The sequence below is a fragment of the Phyllostomus discolor genome, chromosome 4, assembly GCF_004126475.2.
Source record: "Phyllostomus discolor isolate MPI-MPIP mPhyDis1 chromosome 4, mPhyDis1.pri.v3, whole genome shotgun sequence".
NCBI classification, from domain to species: Eukaryota; Metazoa; Chordata; class Mammalia; order Chiroptera; family Phyllostomidae; genus Phyllostomus; species Phyllostomus discolor.
Genome location: NC_040906.2, coordinates 10,243,279 through 10,264,415, shown reverse-complemented (window position 1 = coordinate 10,264,415; position 21,137 = coordinate 10,243,279). Strand labels below are relative to the sequence as shown.

At 40.8% G+C, this 21,137-nt stretch overlaps 1 protein-coding gene across 6 annotated transcripts in view; it reads right to left on the bottom strand.

Annotated features, from left to right (window-relative positions):
• DOCK10 (dedicator of cytokinesis 10) overlaps window positions 1–21,137 on the bottom strand; it is a 228,970-nt gene that overhangs the window by 71,791 nt on the left and 136,042 nt on the right. For all 6 annotated transcript variants that reach the window (XM_036022786.1, XM_036022788.1, XM_036022785.1 and 3 more), the window contains exons 5-14: window positions 16,053–16,125; window positions 15,657–15,779; window positions 15,266–15,400; window positions 7,834–8,017; window positions 6,472–6,557; window positions 6,090–6,173; window positions 5,832–5,987; window positions 2,025–2,246; window positions 1,442–1,564; window positions 200–282 (exon numbers count right to left, since the gene is read on the bottom strand). In XM_036022786.1, the coding sequence (XP_035878679.1) occupies window positions 200–282; window positions 1,442–1,564; window positions 2,025–2,246; window positions 5,832–5,987; window positions 6,090–6,173; window positions 6,472–6,557; window positions 7,834–8,017; window positions 15,266–15,400; window positions 15,657–15,779; window positions 16,053–16,125 (1,269 nt within the window). The remainder of the gene's footprint in view (window positions 1–199; window positions 283–1,441; window positions 1,565–2,024; window positions 2,247–5,831; window positions 5,988–6,089; window positions 6,174–6,471; window positions 6,558–7,833; window positions 8,018–15,265; window positions 15,401–15,656; window positions 15,780–16,052; window positions 16,126–21,137) is intronic.

The window sequence follows — 21,137 nt, the reverse complement described above, 5'->3', positions numbered from 1 at the left end:
TCAGTTTTCTTGTAAAACGTATTTCTGGGGAGCTCAAGAAGTTTATAAAGATGAACACATTAGCATCATTCTGGAGGCTGGTATATTAAAAAAAACAGGTAACAGAGAGGTTACTTGTTCTTTCAGTAACAGGTAACAGAAGCTTTCAGTGCAGACTCTCAGGGCATTTCTATTCTGTTGGTGGCAATTGTCAACATACCTCACAGCCCACGCAAATGGCATGCGGTATTTCCCCAGCTTGCTGCAGAACTGCCTGTTGGATTTGAGTATCTTTTGTGCAGACTGAGGAAAAAATAATATATTGTTTAGAACATCACTTTACAAACTGCTCATGTAAAATACTAACAAGCACTTTTCTGTTATCTTACATTGAAACTCAGTGCAATTCCACCTCACCAGCCCACAGATGCACCCCTTAGAGAGCCAAATGATGGTCTTCATGTTCAAACTACTGTATTGCATTTTTCTTTCTTTTTCACTTGGAAATTTCAAATACAGAAAAAAGCTTTGTCTTGGAATACCAACTTTTTCCCTTTCTTCTGACTTCAAAAACCTCAAAATATTAAGTGGAAAATATTATCAAATTCATATCCACAGTTCATTCAACATTTTACTTATTATGGCAGCATTCTGCAAAATTATTCTGTTAAGGGTCACACAACAAATACACTGGGCCATATGGTCTTTGTCTCAACTTCTCAACTCTGCTGCTGGAGCAGGAAAGCAGCCAGGGACAATTCATAAATGAATACGTGTGACTGTGTTTCAATAAAACTTTATTTACAAAAACAGAGGGCAGGGTAGATTTGCCCACAATCACAGTTTGCCAAACTTTAAATCTCCTAGATCTGTCAGGCTCTGCCATAAAATATTATATGTGCTCAAATTCAATTCTTAACACATTATTTTCTCAATATAGTCCCTTTGTGTGGAAAATAGGGACTTTTTATATTTATTTTCTATTAAACAGTTAACATTCGATTATTAAAGAAAAAAATTGTTCCGTAGTCCCATTATTCAAAGAACTTCCAGTATGTTTTCTTTCTTCACTTAAATGCTATTATAATTTGATATGCAACTACTTAACTTCCTTTTTCATTTACTTTCCCATCAGCATTACTGATGTCTTAGTACACTGTGTTAATTTGTTTTCAGTCATATTAATCCTAACTTTTCATCATCATTAACACTTTGATCCTTGCAGTTAAAGCTTTACCCGTATTTACATTTATATTTCCTACTAGATGATCAAAACTCAAAACCTACTGCATGACAAAGCATTAACAAAGAATATATACTTCTACATTTTTCAAATGAATGCTGATTTCACTAGTAAGTGAACATTTGGAGGCTTAGATTTATCAAACTTGATAATTCATCAGGCATGTGATTTTATTTCTTGAAATCAATTGAAATTCTGTGTGGAAATACTGTACATTACCTTGTTGGAGTCTGGGTTCTTAATGTAAGGTTCAGCCCCACTTGCAATATTTCCCATTAATACTTTCTCGATTTTGGCCACCAAAACAATGTCAGAATGTGGGTTGCTCACGGAGAATATAGCCTATGTACAAAAATAAATTAGAATTAATAAGTTAATAAGCATGTAGGAAACCACACTGAAGACTTACACCATTCTAGTTTTTTTTTTAAGAATTGCTTTAATAAGTTGATGGACAAAATAGAACCACAGGCATGGAAACAGGGAACAGAGTGACACTGACCAGAGGGGGGAGGGGGATGATGATGGAAGGAAGGGGAAGGGACTAGACAAAGCACATGTATGAGTGACCCATGGACATGGACAACAGTGTGGGAACTGACTGTGGGAGTGGGGGTGGGAGAGGTGGAGGAGGGCAAAAAGGAAAAAATCGGGACAAATGTAATAGAATAAACAATAAAAATGATAAAAAAGAAGAGCTTTAAGGAGATTTTTATTTGGAAATTGCTCATCCTATGTATAGTATAGGTAAGAACAATGGGATGGTGTTTTCCATCCTACCACGAGTAAACAAAAGTGCCACCTGCTTTGGAAATTTCAACCATTCCTCCGGAAATCCCTTGACGTAAGGTTCTTCTGGTAGTCGTGGAGTGAGCGTGTCGATGTTTCCGTTTTCCAGCGCCACGGGAGCCCCTGGCAGCATCTGCCTGACAGCTGTGTGGTTCAGGTCCACGTGAAAATCAGCAGAAATCTTCCTGCTGTCTCTGAGGTCGTAAAGTGCCACGCTCACGAAAAAGGGCTCAATCTGCGGGGAAAAGAGAGAACTCATGGGTTTGACAAAAACCAACCAAACACACAAATAAAGAAGCCCCTCTAAACTAGAAACTGCTAACTCTTAAACAATGCTGCCAGATTATCATAAACAGTAAAAAAAGAAAGATTCAGGAAAAATGTTTTTTTCAACCGGAAAAAATTCAAACACAACAGATAAAATAAAACAAGGATGGAAATAAGCAAATCTATGTATATGCACTTATATATTAGATACATGTATAAAAATAATTATATATGTAGTTAACTACAGGCTTCTACGGCTGGAATATTCCTACAAAAATATCTTTACTTCTGTTTATGCTACTTAATTTTAATTTGATGCCTGTCATCTGCCAACATTCTGTGGTCAAGCAGGTTATACACAAAAACCAAATTATGACAGTTCATCACTGTACAGAATCACTCATGCTGTGGGTTTTGCTGAATATTTAATAGATACTTCGTGTTCTTTCAAATGTAGTAATATGGCTAGCTTATAACAAGGGTTTCAGCTTAATTCCTTAATATTAGCAATACTTACCAGATGCTTTATTGTTAGAAGCTAAATAGAAGGACACAGCTAAAATAAAATTCAATGGTTTATTTTTTAAAATAAGATAAGGAAAAAGTAAAAGTTTTCTATTTTACTAATATAATTTATTTCATAAAAACTCCTGGTTTGTGGGAGGGATAGACTGCCGAGGTGAAAAACTCAAAAATTACTCAAAAATAATTCAGGTAAGAACTCAAAGCACATTGAAGGTCAAAGGAAAAATCCTTATTATTTTTAATAAATTGCTGCATTCTGATTTTCATTTCTGCTTAGTGACTAGAAATAAATGACCTACGTCGATAATAACATCAGAAATTAAATCTCATACAGTGATTCAGTTATTTCTTCCAACCCATCTTTTCAACTTAAAGGTCAAATCTTACTCTTGGAATCACTGACTTTTCAATAAGGATTTGTTTAATAAGGCGCCTTGAAAACCTAACAAATCGATTGAGTCATAGGTTTCTTATGTTTAGAATTTTGTATTTTCTTTAAAAAATTCAAGAACATGACATTGCAAATGTCGCTCTGCTGTGAAGCAGCTTTGTTAGTTCAGGTTTTTGGAATCAATTCTTACTGTCAAAGAAATCTTTCATACTATAAAACCATCAACCTGAATTTCCAACGATGGACTAAAAAAATTACATGCTATTAAATAGTTTTCTCCTCATTAAAAGTTCTGTTAGGGTGTTTTTATCAAGAAGCTCATGCATTAAACACAGCAGTTGGCGCTTTAGCAACTTAAAGAAATATTTCAATTGATTTAAAAGCATGTTCCTTGACTTGAAAACAGTAAATTTAAAAGTAGCCACATGGATGAGTGTCACTGAGAAATATGCAAGGATTTAAAAAATAACACCACTCCATAACAAACTGTGGTTTAGTTAACTCGACGTTGTTTTAATCATTTTTTATATCATTGCTTATAAGCACAATGAAATTATATTTTAAAAAGCAGTTTCCTTGTTTTTTAACATTGGTATCAACTGGAAAATAAATGAAACCTAGAGAGACATACAAAGCACTTCATGTCAACTTCTCCCTCTGGCGGGCTGGTGGGAGAAAGGCAGTCAAGTCAGAACTTCTGAGCTTCTGCCTGTTCTCGTGCTTGGGAGATCGGCCCGAGTACAAACACTGAGCTTTGGAATAGGAGTTTTCGTACAAAGAAAGGAGTCCACGTGGAAATAGTCACGTGCTCCCCGCACAGGCAGGAAAACCCCACTATCTTTGCATTTCGGTTTCTTTTTTTGTTTGTTTGTTTTTTTTAAAGATTTTCATTTATTTATTTTTGGAGAGGGAAGGGAGGGAGAAAGAGAGAGAGAGAGAGAAACATCAGTGTGCGGTTGCTGGGGGCCGTGGCCTGCAACCTGGGCGTGTGCCCTGACTGGGAATCGAACCTGCGATGCTTCAACAAGAATTTCACATTGAAAATATCAATAACTTGCACGCATGATATTTACAAATTTTAAAACAATTTCCACATTAAATAAGTCACTATTTAATGAATCCTTACTATGTACCAAGCACTGTCTGAGTACTTTCCATACATCACCTCATTTAATCTTCACAATGACAATGTGAAACAGTTACTGTTATTATTATCCCCATTTACAGAAGAGCAGATTGTAGGTAAGCCACTTGTCCAGAATGGCGGCGGAACTCATAAAAGGAAGTGTCAGGCATTCCGTCAGGCATTCCAGGAGAGGCACGTACTTGATTCTCCTTATCACACCTGAAGTCTACAGCATGCACCATTTTCCTGGGTCTACACCAGAGAGAAGGAGGCTCTGGGAATCAGCAAGGTGCTAAAGGACCCAAGGGCGATAGGGGTTAAGTCTTCTGAAAGAAGAGTTCATCCTTTCTGCCAGCCATTCACTGTCACAACTAACAAGTTTCCATCTAAAAAGAGGTGGTGAAATTGTGTGCGCACAATTCATACAGAAAACATAAGGCTGTGCCTGCCTTCTGAAAGCAATGTGGCCTGCATCACGGATCTGGAGACAAGTTTTCGACTTTGAGGTGAAAAGTGACCATTGAGAAATGATTTATTAGAAATTAGAACAGAATCCATTACAAAATAATGAAAGGGAACATGCTGATATAATGACTTTTTAACTGGTGGTAGGATTATGAGTGATTTTTATTTTCTTCTTTATAGAAACATTTAATAATGTTTATGCTAAAAAGTACATCCTTCCTACACACATACTTACAATTAACAAAGAACTGTCCCTTTGAAACTCTCAAGGGGGTCTACTTAGTAGAAAAAGGAATCTGGTATTGATTTAATGAGCAGTGAGGCACTTTCCAAATATCAGTGGACACCTTTGTTTTTCCTGCCATTTACATGTACTATCTCTATTATTTTTAATTTAGTATTTATCTGATATTATTTTACTTAATTCACTACTTAGCCCTAGCTTAAACAGTAAGGACTGTGAAATCACAAGATTGATTTGTTTGTTTTAATTCTCTTCCTTTATTTTTTTAATTGCTGAGAGAGAGAGAGAGAGAGAGAGAGAGAGAGAGAGAGAGAGAGAGGTGGAGATGTGCCCTGACCAGGAACCAGACCCACGACCCTTTGGGCTATTGGACAAAGCTCCAACCAAATAAGCCACAGTGAGTGGCCAGGGCTTAATTATATTCGATACACATTAAAATTAACATATAAATACTAAAATAAAAATGTTGATTTAAAAGCCACCTCTAGCACTACCAAAAAGATACAAACAGCATCTTAGGAGACTCTGAGCCATCCTGCTGATTTAATGGAAAGAACCCTAGAACATAGCCCCTCTGGTGATTCTTCTTTAAGTTAACAGAAAATTGTTATGACAGTATACTGACAGTTCCATTTCAGAACTTGTGCACATTTGTAATGTGGAAAAATGCTGTTAGTCATGTTCCCTGGTTCATTAGATGGTATTAACTCCGTGCTTGGAATGACCAGGAACAGGAAAGAGTTGGACCGGGGTGGTGTGCTGCCGTCCAGCTGATGTAGGAAGTAACAGGAGGGCAACTTACATTGGTGATCGGGTCGTTTTCATTCTCCGTCACACATCCCTGGAGACTGAAGTGGAGAGCTTTACAAACGACCATGATTCTCTTGGCAGCTTTTTCTTCAAAGGGTTTGATGACAGACTCGGGATCCAAAAGACCCTTTTTCTGAAGTTTCAAGGTCTAGAAAAATTGTGACAGTTTTACTCAAAAAGCATCCATCGCAAATAAAGAAAATCTAAATTATAAACCACAATGGTATGGACCGTGTTCATGTTGGCTTACATCTATGTCCGGATCCATCGAGAACAGATTTAGCCTCTCCGAGTTTCGAGTGGCTCTGACGGTCTCTTCGGTTTCTGTGAGGTACTGCAGATAACAGTGTGTTAGCTCTCGGTGTCTAAACATCCAGACACTTACAGCCAAGCCCGATCCAAAGGGCAAGAAGTAGCCCCTTACTATTATCACAGTTTTAATATCATCCGTTAACACTTGGCAAATTATAAAAAACGATGCTTTTAATTTTTGAGTTTTGTGTTTCTTCATCTAAATCTTTGAAAAGCATTTTTTTCCATGAAAGCATTAATTAATAAGCAATCTTTTCCAAGAGCGCATTAATTAGTAAGCAATGCAAATTTATTTGCGTAAATTGTGTCAGCTTTATTACTTTTGCGAAGTCCGGATGGAGGCTGTTCTCTGAAGAATCCGTTTCCTCTGGCGTGCATTCGCCTGTGACGGAAGTATCCAGCGAATCTTGAAAAGATACACGAAGGCAGGTTATTAAGTAATTCTCACGAATCGCACATTTCTCTAGCCTGTCACATATCAAAACTGGATGAGACCTGAGAGCCATGAAAGATGGATGTGGGTGAGCAGATGCCTGTATGGTACCCTGCTCCCAGTAGGGAGTCCATATCGCTAGAAGGTGTTGGCTGGGAAACCAGACCCCCTGATGATCTCTTTGGGATTCTGTCCACGCCCCATCCTGTGCCCGCAGGAACTCTGAACCCTTGCAATACTACAATGACGGGTGGGGCTGTCTTGACTTCATCAATGCACACTCAGGTTTTCTTGTATGTGTATACATTTTTGGTAATTCTGACTCTGAGGCCATCAATTTAAAACCCATGTTCTAGCTCCCATTACTTGAACTCTCTAAGACTCTGTAAATACTACTACTGTAGTTGAATATTAGTAAGTAAATCATGAATGTAAGACACCTACTGTGCTGTACAGTAGTGGTATTAAAATCAACAGTGTTTTTTTTCCTGATTAGCACATGACTTGTTTGCTTTAAAGCATGTGATACTTAGGCTACGAGCACTTAAAGACGCTTTGGGTCTAATGCACCATGAGGCTGTGCAAAGTGCTTAAAATAGCTTTCCTTTGGGAGGACTGACTGACTGTGAACTTGCCTTCCTCATAGTTATAAACATGTTTTCCTACCCTTCTCTTCACCCTTTCTTTCATCTCTCTTGCTCCCTTTTCTTGGCCTGGAGTGAATTAGAACCATCTGAGGGAATTAGGATGGGCTGAAAAAAATTTTTTCTTGTAAAATGTTTAATACTATGTAAAATTTATGGGGCTTTCACATATACATAAGCTGATCTCAATATGGTCAAAAAACATTCATGATGTTCCTTTCCATGAAAAGGAAGTAATGCATATCTGCCTTACAGAATATAATGGTAATTAATTACATTTAATAAAAGGCTATAAAACACCAAATATCCCCTCTGTGGTTACATCCCATCAGACCTGGGCATTTTTAATACTGCTGACAAATGATTTCCAAAATCATTTCCTGCCTGTCAACCTCCATTTAATGCCAGGCAACTCAAAATTGTACCTACGTGTGGTGGCACTCACTGCTCAGTAAAAGGAAAGATTTAGGGTGATCTCCTGGAGCAATTAGCTCAGGGATGGATGAGCTAGACCTGGCAGGCGATACAGCTTCCAGGAGCTGACGGGAACCACGCGCACATGTCACTCTAGGTGAAGGAAGGGAGTTGGGGACAGGTGCCCTCACCCAGCCCCAGATCAGTGAGCTCCGTGCTCCGCCGGCCCTGAAGGGGTCCCTCAGGGCTGATCTGCAGGATGCGGTTGAGGGTGTGGATCCACTCATCCATGTCGGACTCCGTTTCGGCAGCCAGCACAAAGTAGGTCAGGTCATTCATTTTCAATTCAAAGGCATATTTTCTTAGTCTGTTATTCTGTGGTACAAAAAGAAAGAAAAAAAACCCACCAGATAAGTCAGTCTTACAGAGTAAGAGACATATTTTGTGGGGTCCTGGTGGTTATCAAGCTTTTCCATACAAGTAGGTAACATAAAGAAATCTCCCAAAACAGGACACAAATTTAGGTGGTTATGAATCTTTTTGTAATTCTTATACAGGCATTCAACTCTTACACTGTTGCAAAGGTCTTTAGGGCCCCCACAGTGTACTAGAGCAAACCCTACATACTTGAGATGACTTTGTACAAGTAAAATACAAATAGGAGAACCAGAAGACGAGAATGTTAACTATTGTGTGAGATGGTGGTTAAATATCAAAGAATAATTTTTTTTGAGAATAGAGTTGTTGTTCTTGGTGGCAAGAATAAGTAACTTTTAATATCTTCTTGACCGTGCCCTCTTTCTTCGGGATCCCTTCAGAGACTATCCCAAAATGGCAAGTTCCTTTCACCTTCCACAGCAGCATGATTACAATGACAAATATGACACTTACAAAATACTTGCCATCTGTATACCAGGACTGTGCTGAGCATTGTACAGTCATTGTTTTATTTAAACCTCCCAACAACCTTATGAGATAAATCATATTATTCCACTCCACATATGATGTCATGGAAGCTTGGGGAGATAGGGGAATGCTAGGGATTACTTGGGCAGCAAGTGACAGAGAAGGAAAATACCCTCTTCAAACACTCCTGACATGAGCCGGGTACAAAGAGATGCTCGGCATGTCATTCTCTTTTCTTGCTCCTTCCCTGGCACAGTCACGTACCAATGGGGTATCCCTGGCTTGGGAGGCAATAAATTCTCTAAGTGCTGAGAATAGACAGTGGGGCCTCAAGTGAAAGTAAAATTTGGAGATTAAAGGAGAAAGAAGAGTGAGCTAAAAAGCTACTTGTGATTCTCATTACAATACATCATAGCTCCAATGCCACTTTTCTAGACTCTTCCAAGGACAAGCTCTTTGCTCCCGTCCGTACTTTTGCAATATTGTCAAGTATTATTATCTCCTTGCTTTGTGATGACTTGCTCACAGGCTGGCTCTTTTATTAGCCCATAAGCCTGACAATAGCAGAAGTGGCCTAGCTATCTCCAGTGCCCTGTGCAGTGATCACATCTACTCATAAAGAGGTGCCTATTGCGTGTATATTTTGTGCCTGGCAAAAACAGGTACAGTCTCTGCCCTGGCAGAAGAGGGCAGACAGGTGTTGACCCCACAAATGTGAACTTGGAAGAAAAAATGTACTTAAACTTTGCGTGAAAATATTGAAGAAGAAGTGTACAATCAAGGTATTAAAAATTCTGAGAACAGAATTGCTATTGTTATATGTGAATACAGCCGTTGAACCCAAGAGAGCACAGAACAGGATGGCTTTGACATGTAAAAGGCCAGAGCTGCAATTGGAAAAATCATTTGGCTGCGATGTCAACAGAATGAGGAGTCACCAGAAAAGCAGTGGCCCCGCACTTTCCTGTGTGCAAAGCAAACACCTAAGCAGCTTCTTCAGGAATGCAAATCCTCAGAAGCCACGCTCTCCTCCAGAGCAGTGGGCAGACTCCCTCCACAACCCTCACACAGGCTCCCTGGGCTTCTGCTGCCACAGGAGCTCCAGTGAGCCGCCTGTGGCCGCACAGATGCAGAGGATCTCAGGACAATGACAAGTTGGCTGATAGCAAGTACAAGAAAGAGAGACCAGTTTCTTTCCTCCCCCAAAAAGACACAGGAAGAAAAAAAACACAGGAAGAGAAAGAGACCAGAAGGAAAGAACTAGAAATGCCCAGAGTGCAGGGGCTCCCTTTGGCTAGGGTCTTGTTAACTACTGGAGAAGAATAGCAAGTGCAAGCCAGTTTCAGCACTGTCGTGAAAACAAGCAAATCACGGAGTCTCCCTCACTCATCCGATGCTATAACTCAAGGGCACCGGGGGAGTCACGGCCGTGCAAATGCTAATACTGGGTCCAAGTTAGAAGTGCTTGCAACCTGCTTTCCGATGCACAGTGACTAATACAGTTTTAGGGGGGAAAAAGAAATACAAAAATCTTGTTTTTCTAGATTGTGTTCTGTATGTCAAACAAGTTGAATATATTTGCCAACTTCACCAATATTATTAAAATATTTTGAAAAATTTGAGGGAATTATAATAAGCCCTTGTTTCTCACAGAGGTATTCATAAATGAAATAAAGATTCTATTGACAATGGTTCACAAACCAAGTTACCTTTTTCCATTTGGAGTGAAACAGAACTACTTGCAGTGCAAAGAAGCTTATTTTTGGGGAGAGTGAGATGCCTACGAGGTTTTCTGTCTCACTCTCCAAAATAATGATGTATAAACTGGCACACCAGAAGGGAAAGGAATAGAAAATCAACGGGACATTTTAATAATCTTGGAATGCAATGGTTAAGTCATTACAATGGTAATCAAAAAGGAATCATATGCTTTTTCAGCACCGCCCCCCCGCCCTGAAATCAGTGTTCTTTGTGTCCACAGCAACTGCTCTGTTCACTCAAGCTCCCCACAGCCCAGCTACCTGGCTCCGCAAGAATTAGGAAACTGTGACTGTCCTAAAGCCATCTGATAGGTTAAACGAGTTGCAGCAAACGGGTCTGTTTCACAATGTTCATCTGGAAAACTTCCGACATGGAAACTCCAAGGAAGCGGCTGAAGCCCAAGGAGGACTGGATGTTGAACAAGGAGGCTACCCAAATAAAATATTCCATCACACCAATATGGTACTAGCATCTTTTGCAGAATTTTGCGGAAACAAAAGGAGAGTTTTAAAAGAAAACACACAACATCCAATCCAGGTTAGTGGCATCGGTGGCTACCACCCATGCAATTCTTTCCAGTCTTTGTATGTTTACTTGTTCATTCATTGGAAAACATTTTTTAGGTACCTTTTCTGTGCCAGGTACACAGCAGTAAAAAAAAACATAAAGTGCTTGCCCTCACTGAACTTACATTCCAGTGTAATGGAATGTCAATAAACAAATAAGGAGAACTATAACATATATAATATGTATAATGCAATATAATATTCCAACACACAGGGATAAATATAATTTCATTCGTGCATATATTACCAGAACTTAATATTTGAGATGAGTTACTCAAGTTTTATTTGCATGTGCTATATATATATTTTCTGTGCATCCTGTCACAGGCTGGAAGCTCTTTGAAAACCGGAGCCACTTTAAGCCTTACTTGGCTTTCCCACAATGCTTTGCATATAGAAAAATTTTCAATATACATTTGCTGAAGTAAATCCTGTATAAAAAACTCACTGTTTAGAACTTTGTAGTGTTCTAAAAACTACATGAGCACATCTTTGTAGTGTTTCCTGTCCCCACGTGGCTTATGTAGGACAAACCTATGTATATATGTACACAGGTGTGCCCACTTAATATATTAATAACCCAAGTATTTCCTTGAGTGTCTTTCTATAAATTTGGACATTCCCGCACCTCAGATCTAATTTTGCTTTATTAGCTCTGTGACTTGGGAAAGTTACTGTATCTCTCTGAGTTTTATATTAACAAATTGGGGCAGTAATAATGCACGTTCCATCAACTGCTGTCAAATAATATATTAAATGAAGAAAATCACATGTGTCATCCTGGTTTTTATTGTTATTATGGCAAGTGAGATTCTTAGGAGCCCGAGTTTGCCAGTGCGGGGTGGGCTATAGGTCACGCTTGGCTCCTAGATTTGTTTTCCTGGGCAGGTACGTGTTTTTCTCCCCAGCTGACTGCCTTCCTGTGGGCGTGCACATTCCGGGTCCGCAAAGTCCAAGCTGCTCGCTCTCTGCTTGCACCTGGCCCCACTGCCCTTATGAGGTGGCTACCTGAGCTGCAGAAGGCATCTGAGCTTCTAGCCTTTGGTTAAGCACGTGAGGCCATTGTTTTGGACCCCATATCCACCAGGGACCAGATCCAGCACCAGTCCCCATTCAAGCCTGTATAAAGTGACATCAGTCATTATTGCTGTTGAAGTGTGGACCCTAGGCAGATGGGATTCCTGGGCTATTCCTTCTCTTCACAATGGCAGGACCTGGAGGAGGTGGGTGGACGGTTGGATGGATGGATAGCTGGATGGACCAGTAAATGAGTGAATAAATGAGAAGACTGAAAAAACAAAGTGGGATAACAGGCCTCACTAACCCTTAGTCCCAGATCAAAGCTGAAGAAGCAAAACCCGAAAGTTCTGCCTCAGAATGGGGGCTGCAGGGCTATAAAATGGATCTAATAGTGTTTGATGGTATTACCAAGAAGTGGAAAACTACTGTGAGTCTTTAGTTTACCAAGGTCCAGGAAACTCAGGTAAGAGTTTCTCTGTACTTGAGGTAACTCTTGAAAGGTCTTTCTAACAACTCTAAGGGTTATTCTTAGGAAAACACAATGGTACAGAGTAGGCCTGAATGGTTTGCTCACTAAAGAGTCTGAGTGTGAACTCTCTAAAGATGCCGGAGAGTAGGCAGCGCTCTCTGAGCCCAAGTCTTTGTTCCTCTTTTTGCTCTTTTATTCAAGGGAAACTGACAGTGATTCTTGACAACATAGGTCTGACTCATCCTATTATTCATTTGCTCTGTGCTTTTGTGGGTCCTGTTTCATCTTTAGGCACATTTTGTGCCGGAGGGCTTGCTGTAGCGATGACTAAGCTTGTGCTCCCTCATTCAGAATATTCTTTCCAGATGCAACAGCTTGTGAGTTAGAGAGTCATAAGCGAATATGTTAAGAACTGGGACCTAGACATCAGGTGAGAAGAAACCCAGATACCTAGTTTCCCAAAGTCATCTTAAGCCGGAAGTCCCTCCCTCTAAAAAGGTAACAAGTTCTTGATAAAGAGGAATATAAATGAAGGGATATAGAGTTGAACTCCTTAAAAGATGTAATAAATGTTCTCAAATATTTGAATGATGATTTGTGGGAAAATGAAGTAGGATTATTTAATTATGTTTTAACATGCAGTATCTACCTTGGGGCATCCTACCTACAGGCCCATGTTCTCTGTGCAGGGCTCCAGCGGACTCAAAAGAGTGCACCGGTGTTCTGTGCAACTAGGGCATTCCACGGAGAGTACTGTTTGTACTCCAGTACCGCTCTTAGGCACTGGGGAACCGAGAGGAGCCTGCCTCCCTCTCTGGTTATGACTTCAGGGGGAATTCCAATGCCTAAGCACAGCGCCCAAGCACAGTCATAGCACTGAATACGTACTGAATGAACAAATGAGCCCATTTAGGCAGAAATTTCAGGAAGGTAGATTAAGATGTTCTAGAAAGGCTTTTCCACAACGGAATGTCTATCTTCAGAGGCTGCAGCCTTTGTAATCAATGGAAAGACTTGGGAAGGAGGGCTGAGTACACACTGTCTCCCAGGCCCTTTTCACGCATGAGCACATTTACGCTAGTTTTGCAGGTGAGGAAGCCAAGATTAGAGACTTTAAGTAATTCACTCCAAAGCCTTCAGATGGTAAATGGTAAAACTGGAATTTCAACACTGACCTGTACCCCTAGAAGACACTCTCTTTCCTAGTCACTACTTAATCAGAGAATGAAACACCCTCTAAGAGGTTCCTACCATGGAAAGTCAGAATAGAGTGCTAAGGCTTGTGAACAGCCCAGAATTACAGGGTATTTGACAGAAGAAATTACTTATTATCTGCAGCTCTGCAAACTTCATATATAACAAGGGCTGCAATGACACTTCCTCAAAGATGGTGACTCATTTGCTAGAGCAAGCTTGGAAGTCCACACGGAAAAGAAAATAAGTTTTTTAGTCAAGGTCTATAAAACGTAGCTATTGATCTTTAACCTATTGCTGAAGAAATACTTCTAAAGCCAGACAGACTCCTTTTAACCAGCAATAAAAAACTATCTCCACCCTCCATTAAATCCTTATTGCTCTTTCCACAGAGAAAGTTATCATCTGTGTTTACAGATTACATGCAATTATTTTTCACTTTGAGTGGAGTGCTCAGCAACCCAATAAATGTTTTCCTTTTAAAGTTCAGCATTATTTCTGGAGGAAGTCTAGATTTTAACAGAGAAATTCCATCCAGGAATATTCTAGATTATTCCAGATCATTCCATCCAGGGATAGGCTAGAACTAAGCGACTAGAGTGAATGCCCTTTTGCTTCCATATTGTCAGGAGTCCCTGGTATTCATCCAAGGTGTAATTGCAGCTACACAGAGAGCTCTGTGAATGCCCGTGGGAAGAAGAAGGAGCTGCTCCTTGTGGCCTGTGACCAGAAACCGAGTCCTCAACCTCTCAACTAGTTGGTGTCTTAAGATGAAATTTGAGGTACAACGGTAAAACACTTGATTTCTTCAATTTTTATGTAGCGGGAATGAGGACAGCTCCTTCAGCAGGGCAGAAAGAGTAAATGTCTTGAAAGGAAGATGCCCACATGTGGTCTATGGAATTAATCTGTTTCCCTTTGCCCTTTGCCCTCTGCCCTCTGCGGTCCATCCAACTGAACACTCAGGACCATGGGCTGAAGACCACAAGGCTGCTGAACAGCACTGTCTGTTAAAGACGCTGTGTCTGTTTCTGAAATTAAACTCTTGGAAATCGATGTAATCCCTGTCTTTGAAGGAAAGCTCCTGTTAGAAGGAAGACGATGTATATGCACATTATGAATTTACTAACTCATGCCTAATAATAAAGATCATATTTATGAAGTGTGTGCTTTCAGCTATATGATTTATTTGTTGTCTCATTGACTTCTTTAGCTCAGTGGTTCTCCATACCACAGACACATGGGTGGTCCTCTTCCTGTTCTCCTCGAATATATCAGACTTGCTCTTGCCCCCAGGACCTTTGCACTTGCTGTCCCTGCTCATTCTTTAGTCTCTGGGTCAAATACTTCCTCTTCAAATATGTTTCCCTCCCTCACTTCTGGAGAGTTAATATCCTTTTCCACTCTCACCATGTGTTCCTTCAGTAACCCTGTTTATTTTCTTTATTTCAGATTTCACCAACTGATTCTGTTCTGTTTATTTCTTTCTTTGCCCACTTTCTGTTTTTCTTCCTGTACTGAAAGTAGGTTTTGTGAAAGCAGGGATCAAGGTTCCCGTGTTCTCTTACTGAACCCCCAGGGGTTGGAATAATTCTTGTCTCATCTCAGATGCTCCATAAATATTTCTTGAATAAATAATAGACTACTGAATACACATACCCTTTGCTTAAAAAATAAACCCAAGAGGGAAAAGGGGTTCCTACTCACCTGCAGCACACCTGTACAGGAATCCAAAAAGATGCAGCCTTTGGGTTCTTTGGATATTTTCTCATCTTTGTAAAAATTCATGATGTAGGAGCTATCGGGCAGCTGAGTCAGCTGAAAGTAGCGCTTTTTGAATGACTAAACAAAGGAAAAGACACGGGGAGGCAGTTAAGGTGAGTGTGCTACCACTCACGGAAACAGCATGTTTTCTAAGTCTTTCAGGAGTGCGATTTCTGTAGGGCACTGTTTGAGGGTAGAGCACCCTCCTTTCCCATGAATAAAATATGACACTGAGCACGAACTCAATGCAAATGGCTCTCCTCTATGCTCTGAGCAAAGGAGGAGGCGTCAAGAAAGGTGATAGCAACCAAGAGGCGTCCCGAGGTCCCCTTACCCGCACAGTAATGGTATTGTTCACGGTGCTGTTGAAATTCCCCTTGTAGAGCCAGCCGGACTTGAAAACTCCAGTGCCTCCCGCTCCCCCGCCGCCCTTGGAAGACGAGTGGGAGGTGGTATCCTGCACAAAAGGCATCGTTTAGTGGGACTGCAATCTCTGTGAATCCCACATCTTCACAGCACTTAAAAACCAGCTCCCTGTTTCTCTCCCGACTCATCTCAAGTAATCATGTTCAATCTCAAAACAAACGTGACTCATTTTGACTAAAAGCCCTCACACAAACAGTTATGGCAGGCTTGATGAAAAATGGTTCAGAACGTGAAACACTCACGTGAGAGACAGGGACTCATTATCCTCGTGTTTTTAGCATTTCACTCTTGACAGTCTACTTACTTCATCCTTATCAGCGTCTTCATGGTCAACCTCAAAGGAATGTGAAGGAAGTTTCTCTGGTTTGTATTCTGCTCTGATATTAAAACAAACAAAAGAAAAAGGTTCTGATTTGTCATTTGAGGCATGGCTTTCACTTGCAGCTGTGCCCTGGGTAACAACTATCGTGTCTTTTCATAAAATAATGTAATCTGGGGAAGGTCCCATTTGCTTTGGAGACGCTGACCCTCCCCTGCACTCTGACATCCTATTCCAGTAAATAAATCCCTAGTTTCATCCATGGGGTTACCATTTACACAGATTTACACACTGAATGAGATGAAGGTGAGCAAGCCCATTTGTAGGCTTGGTGGTTTATGTTTTCCTTCTCCCACATGTTGAAGTGGAGTATGAAGTAGTGATGTTTTCATTATATTCCTGTTTCACCTTTACATGACAAGCCCAAGGGCATGGGGTGGTCAGTGGAAGAACCCTGTTCCAAAAACAAGCCTGTGCTCTGGCCACTAGGCTGCGCTGTTTTCCTGACCAGGGTTTCCCCAAAAGTCTGCATCAATGCGACTCATTGGCAATTGTGTTCACGTTGTGCTTTTCCATGGCAGCACAGAAACACACCTCCATGATACAGTGTCACCGACCGGCACAAGGGAGCGAGAGAGTACACCTGGCTCTATAAATGGTAAGTAAGACAGATACACTTTCTTAGGCTTGATTCGGTCTCCTGCCTCACAGTGGAATGGAAACTGGACAATACCATATCATTCCTTGATATCTAGCCAGAAATTTCTACATGTAGAATTTGCAGGGCATATTTTTTAAAACATCACGTAAACTGTGTAGAAGCAACCTCAGCATCTGACTACTGAGAGCAAAAAGCCCGGTGGCACGTTCAGGATTCCCATTGCATGCAAATGGTCTCCTATGTTGAAGGTGTTCCATAGAGCAACGCTCAGCCAGCTCCATCAGTCCCCAGGCAAGTTCTTGCTGGCCTCACACTCATAAAAAGAGTGCAGGCCAGTGAGTGTCAACGGGGATCATGCCATAGGGATGGGGGGTGAGTGAATGGGGCCATGCCTTTTCATTGCTGGCTTTTCTTAATTGTGAATTTGCTTGATCAAATTCAATGGAAATTGAGGGCTGTCTTAATTCTTGGAGTCCGCTCGTCTTGCCCCTGAATGACCGAGGGCCCAGAGAGTACCTGGTACACCGAAGACCCGCAATAACACCACCCATGCACAAGAAAAGAAATCCCCAAACTGAGGGCACTTGCATTCCAAGGAAGTAGAGAAGAGATAGTTAAGCACAGACACACAAGACGATTTTCCTGGGTGAAAATGGTTGTGAAGAAAATTAAAGAGGGGAGGAGAAAAAGTGTGATCTAGGTGAGGCGGCAGGGGCCAGATTTAGAAAAGGTGGTCACGGATGGCCATGTAAGCTGAGGGTCGGAAGAAGCTGGCCATGCGGTGATCCAGGGGAAGATCATTTGGGGCACAGTGAATGGCGAATGGTGACAGTGCCGCTCCAGGGGAGGGACCAGGTTGGAGTGACCAGGAGTGGAAGGCTGAGGGTAGAGCACAGTCAGGGAGAGAGAGCGACAGGAGGTGAGGTCAGACCATCTTCGAGCCACGGGGGCTACGGAGGATTCTTCTTTCCCCGTTGGCCCTAGTCCCACTGACCCACACGACACAGCCTCCTCGCCTTCAAGTGGCCCTCATCGCCACTGAGTCTCACGTCTGCAGGCCCACTGGGCAATGATCCCTCTTTCACAGGTCATTAACATGTAAGCACCCCTGCCACTGAGTTTAACATTCTTCCCCCAGCAGCACTGTGGGGTCTCTGAGACCCTGGGGTTCTGAGAAAAAAAAAATGGGCTCAATAGGGACCTTACTCTCTGGTGTTCAAACCCAAGTTAGCTGTCATTTCTGGGTGGTCTCATCTCTCATTTCTCCATCACTCATATAAGGGGTGTGGGGAGGCCTGAGCCTCCCATCAGCTACAGTTGTGAAGTCAGGGCGAGTTGCCGACCCTCTCAGGGCCCGAGTCCCCTTTACACAACACGGATGACAGTTCCCGCTCCGTGGGATTATGTGTGTTAAGTGAGATGCCACACACACGGTGTCTAGCATATTCTGGCTCACTGTCGACACCTGGCACATGCTCTTTTATTTAAAAGAAATTCTGTTCTAGTGCAACCCACTCAAAATGGTTCTATTTTATTTGGTCTTCAGTCACAAAATACACTCTGTAAAATTTTCTCCTTTATATCAAACCAGCTGTAGTAAAACATTTAAATATGTCCTATATCTGTCTTTTACCCCTTAGATCAATGAGCAAATTGGCATCATACACATTTTTTGTTCCATATATATTTTCTAAATTGAGGTATAATCAATAGATAATATATTAGTTTTAGGCGTACAACACAATGATTCTAAAGTTGTGTATACTGCAAAATGATCTCCACAGTGAGTCTAGTTCACACCTGTCACCATACACAGTTGTGATTTTTTTCCCTTTTGATGAGGATTTTTAAGGTCTACTCTCTTAGTAACTTTCAGACATGCCCCACTGTATTGTCAACCGTAGTTGCCACGCTGTACATTGCATCCCCACGACATTTATTCTATAACTGGAAGTTTGTGCCTTTGGATCCTCGTCACCCAATTTGCCTCCCCCACCCCCTGCCTCTGAGAACCATCAGCAGGTTCTCTGTATCAATGAACTTGTTTCGCTTGTTTGTTTTTAAATTCTACATATAAATGAGATTATATGCTATTTGTCTTTCTCGGACTTATTTCACCTAGCATGATGCCCTCGAGAGCCATCCTGTTGTTGCAAATGACAAGATTTCACTCTTTTTTAAAAATTTTTATTATGAAGGAACAGTGTTCCATTCACCCATCACTAGTTAGATTGTTTTTATATCTTGGCTATTGTAAATATTGCTGCAGTGAATGTAAGGTGTATATACTTTTTCGAATTGGTGTTTTCATTTTCTTTGGGTAAATGCCCGGAAGTGAAAATGCTGGCTGATATGGTAGTCCTATTCTTAATTTTTTGAGGAACCTCCATGCTTGTTTCTATAGTCACTGTGCCAATTGACACTCCCTCCTACCAACAGTGTATGAAGCTTCCCTTTTCTCCACATCCTCACCAACACTTGTTATTTCTTCTCTTTTTGATGCCGGCCACTCTAACAGGTGTGAGTTGATAGGCCATTGTGGTTTTTATTTTACCCTCCCTGTTGATTAGTGATGCTGAGCATCTTTTCATGAACCTGTTGGCCACCTGTATGTCGTCTTTGGAGAAATGTCTAGTCATAGCCTCTGCCTAGTTTTTATTAGATTGGTTGCTGAATTTTTTTCTATTGATTTGTATGAGTTCTTTGCATATTTTGGCTGTTAACCACTTATCAGATATATGACTTACAAATGTTTTCTTCCATTCAAAGATTACCTTTTTCAATTTGTTGATAGTTTTCTTTGCTCTGCAGAAACTCTTTAGTTTGATATAGTTCCACTTGTTTATTTTTGCTTTTGTTGCCAAATACAAAGAAAAAAAATTGCCTGTGCTTTCTTCTAGGGCTTTTATGGTTTTAGGTCTTGCATTCAAGTCTTAACTCATTCTGAGTTAATTTTTGTGTATGGTGTAAGATAGTAGCCTAGTTTCTATAGCCTAATGAGCTATATATACAGTTCATTGGTTTCTTCTTTTGTGGCAGTCTTCATCTTCCCCTTCTTGGTATCTACTTCCATTTCCTCTAGTTAAAATAGGAAAAATTCTCAACAATATTTTGGTAACTATTGCATTTCTTCTTATGAGAATTTTTTGCTTATGTTCTATGACAATTCCAAGTCAATAAGACCCTGTACCTACTAGAGGTGCTTTCTCTATTGTTTTAATAGAAGAAAAATGCCACAGATCTTTTATATATTCCTTTTTTCTTCATTCTTTTTACTTTTATTGAATTTATTGGGGCAACATTGATAAATACAATTATATAGGTTTTGAGTGTACAATTCTATAATATATCATCTGTATATTGCAGCAATTTTCAACCTATTTCATTTCTTGGCATACATAAACTTAATTACCAAAATTCTGCAGCACACCAAAATATATATATTTTTGCCAATCTGACAAAAAATAGGTATAATTTTGATTCATTCACACTGTAGATCTACTGTTGTGTTGCCTGTTGTCATTTTTTAAATTTGACAACCTAAGGCACAGGTGGCAAACACAAGGCCTGCAGGCTGAATCCGGCCCTCCACCTTGTTCTATCCAGCCTGGCATATTGTTTCTACCTGGTGGCAGCACCGAGCTCTTTGACCCTAGTTAAGGAGTAGTTACATTTATACAGTCCTAAAGTTACGTTCGGCCCTTTGGCGGCAACCACAAAGCGGATGTGGCCCCTGGTGAAAATGAGTTTGACTCCCCTGATCTACAGGAAAAGAAATCAGTGCCCTTGACTACATAGTCAGGTGTCGCATGATGTAAAAATTCTTGTGCACACTGGTTAAACATCACTCGTATATTATTGCACTGGGTGTTCACCTCCCCCAAGTCAAGTCTCCTTCCCTCTCCATTTATATCTCCTCCACCTCCCCTCACTCCACTCTCTCTCTGGTCCTCATCGTGCTGGTGTCTGTGTCCATGCGTTTCTTTTCTTTGCTTGAGTCCTTCCCCCTTTTCACCCAACCCCCAACCCTCTTCCCCTCTGGCAGCTGTCTTTATGGCATCATGAATATAAGAAAAGAAAAACAGTGTTTAGGGATAGAGTCAATAGACATTTCAATGTCAAGACCTAAACAGAGTGGGAGGCATTTATCTGGAAGGCCAGCTAAATACTGCTTTCTACACTCTCACTTCATATGCAGTGTTCCAAGTGCTTGGACACAGTTTCCAATCTGTAACCACTTCTCCCAACTATTTTGAGAAAGAGGAAGTCTTGATGTGAAAAGAAAAATGCTTTGCTTTTCAACTGAGCCTATGAAATGCGTGTGCTGACACCCAGACATTCCGAGTGCAGTTTAACTGCTCACGAAAGCCTAGCGTGTGACGGGACCCTCCCAACACGAAGTCGTCGAG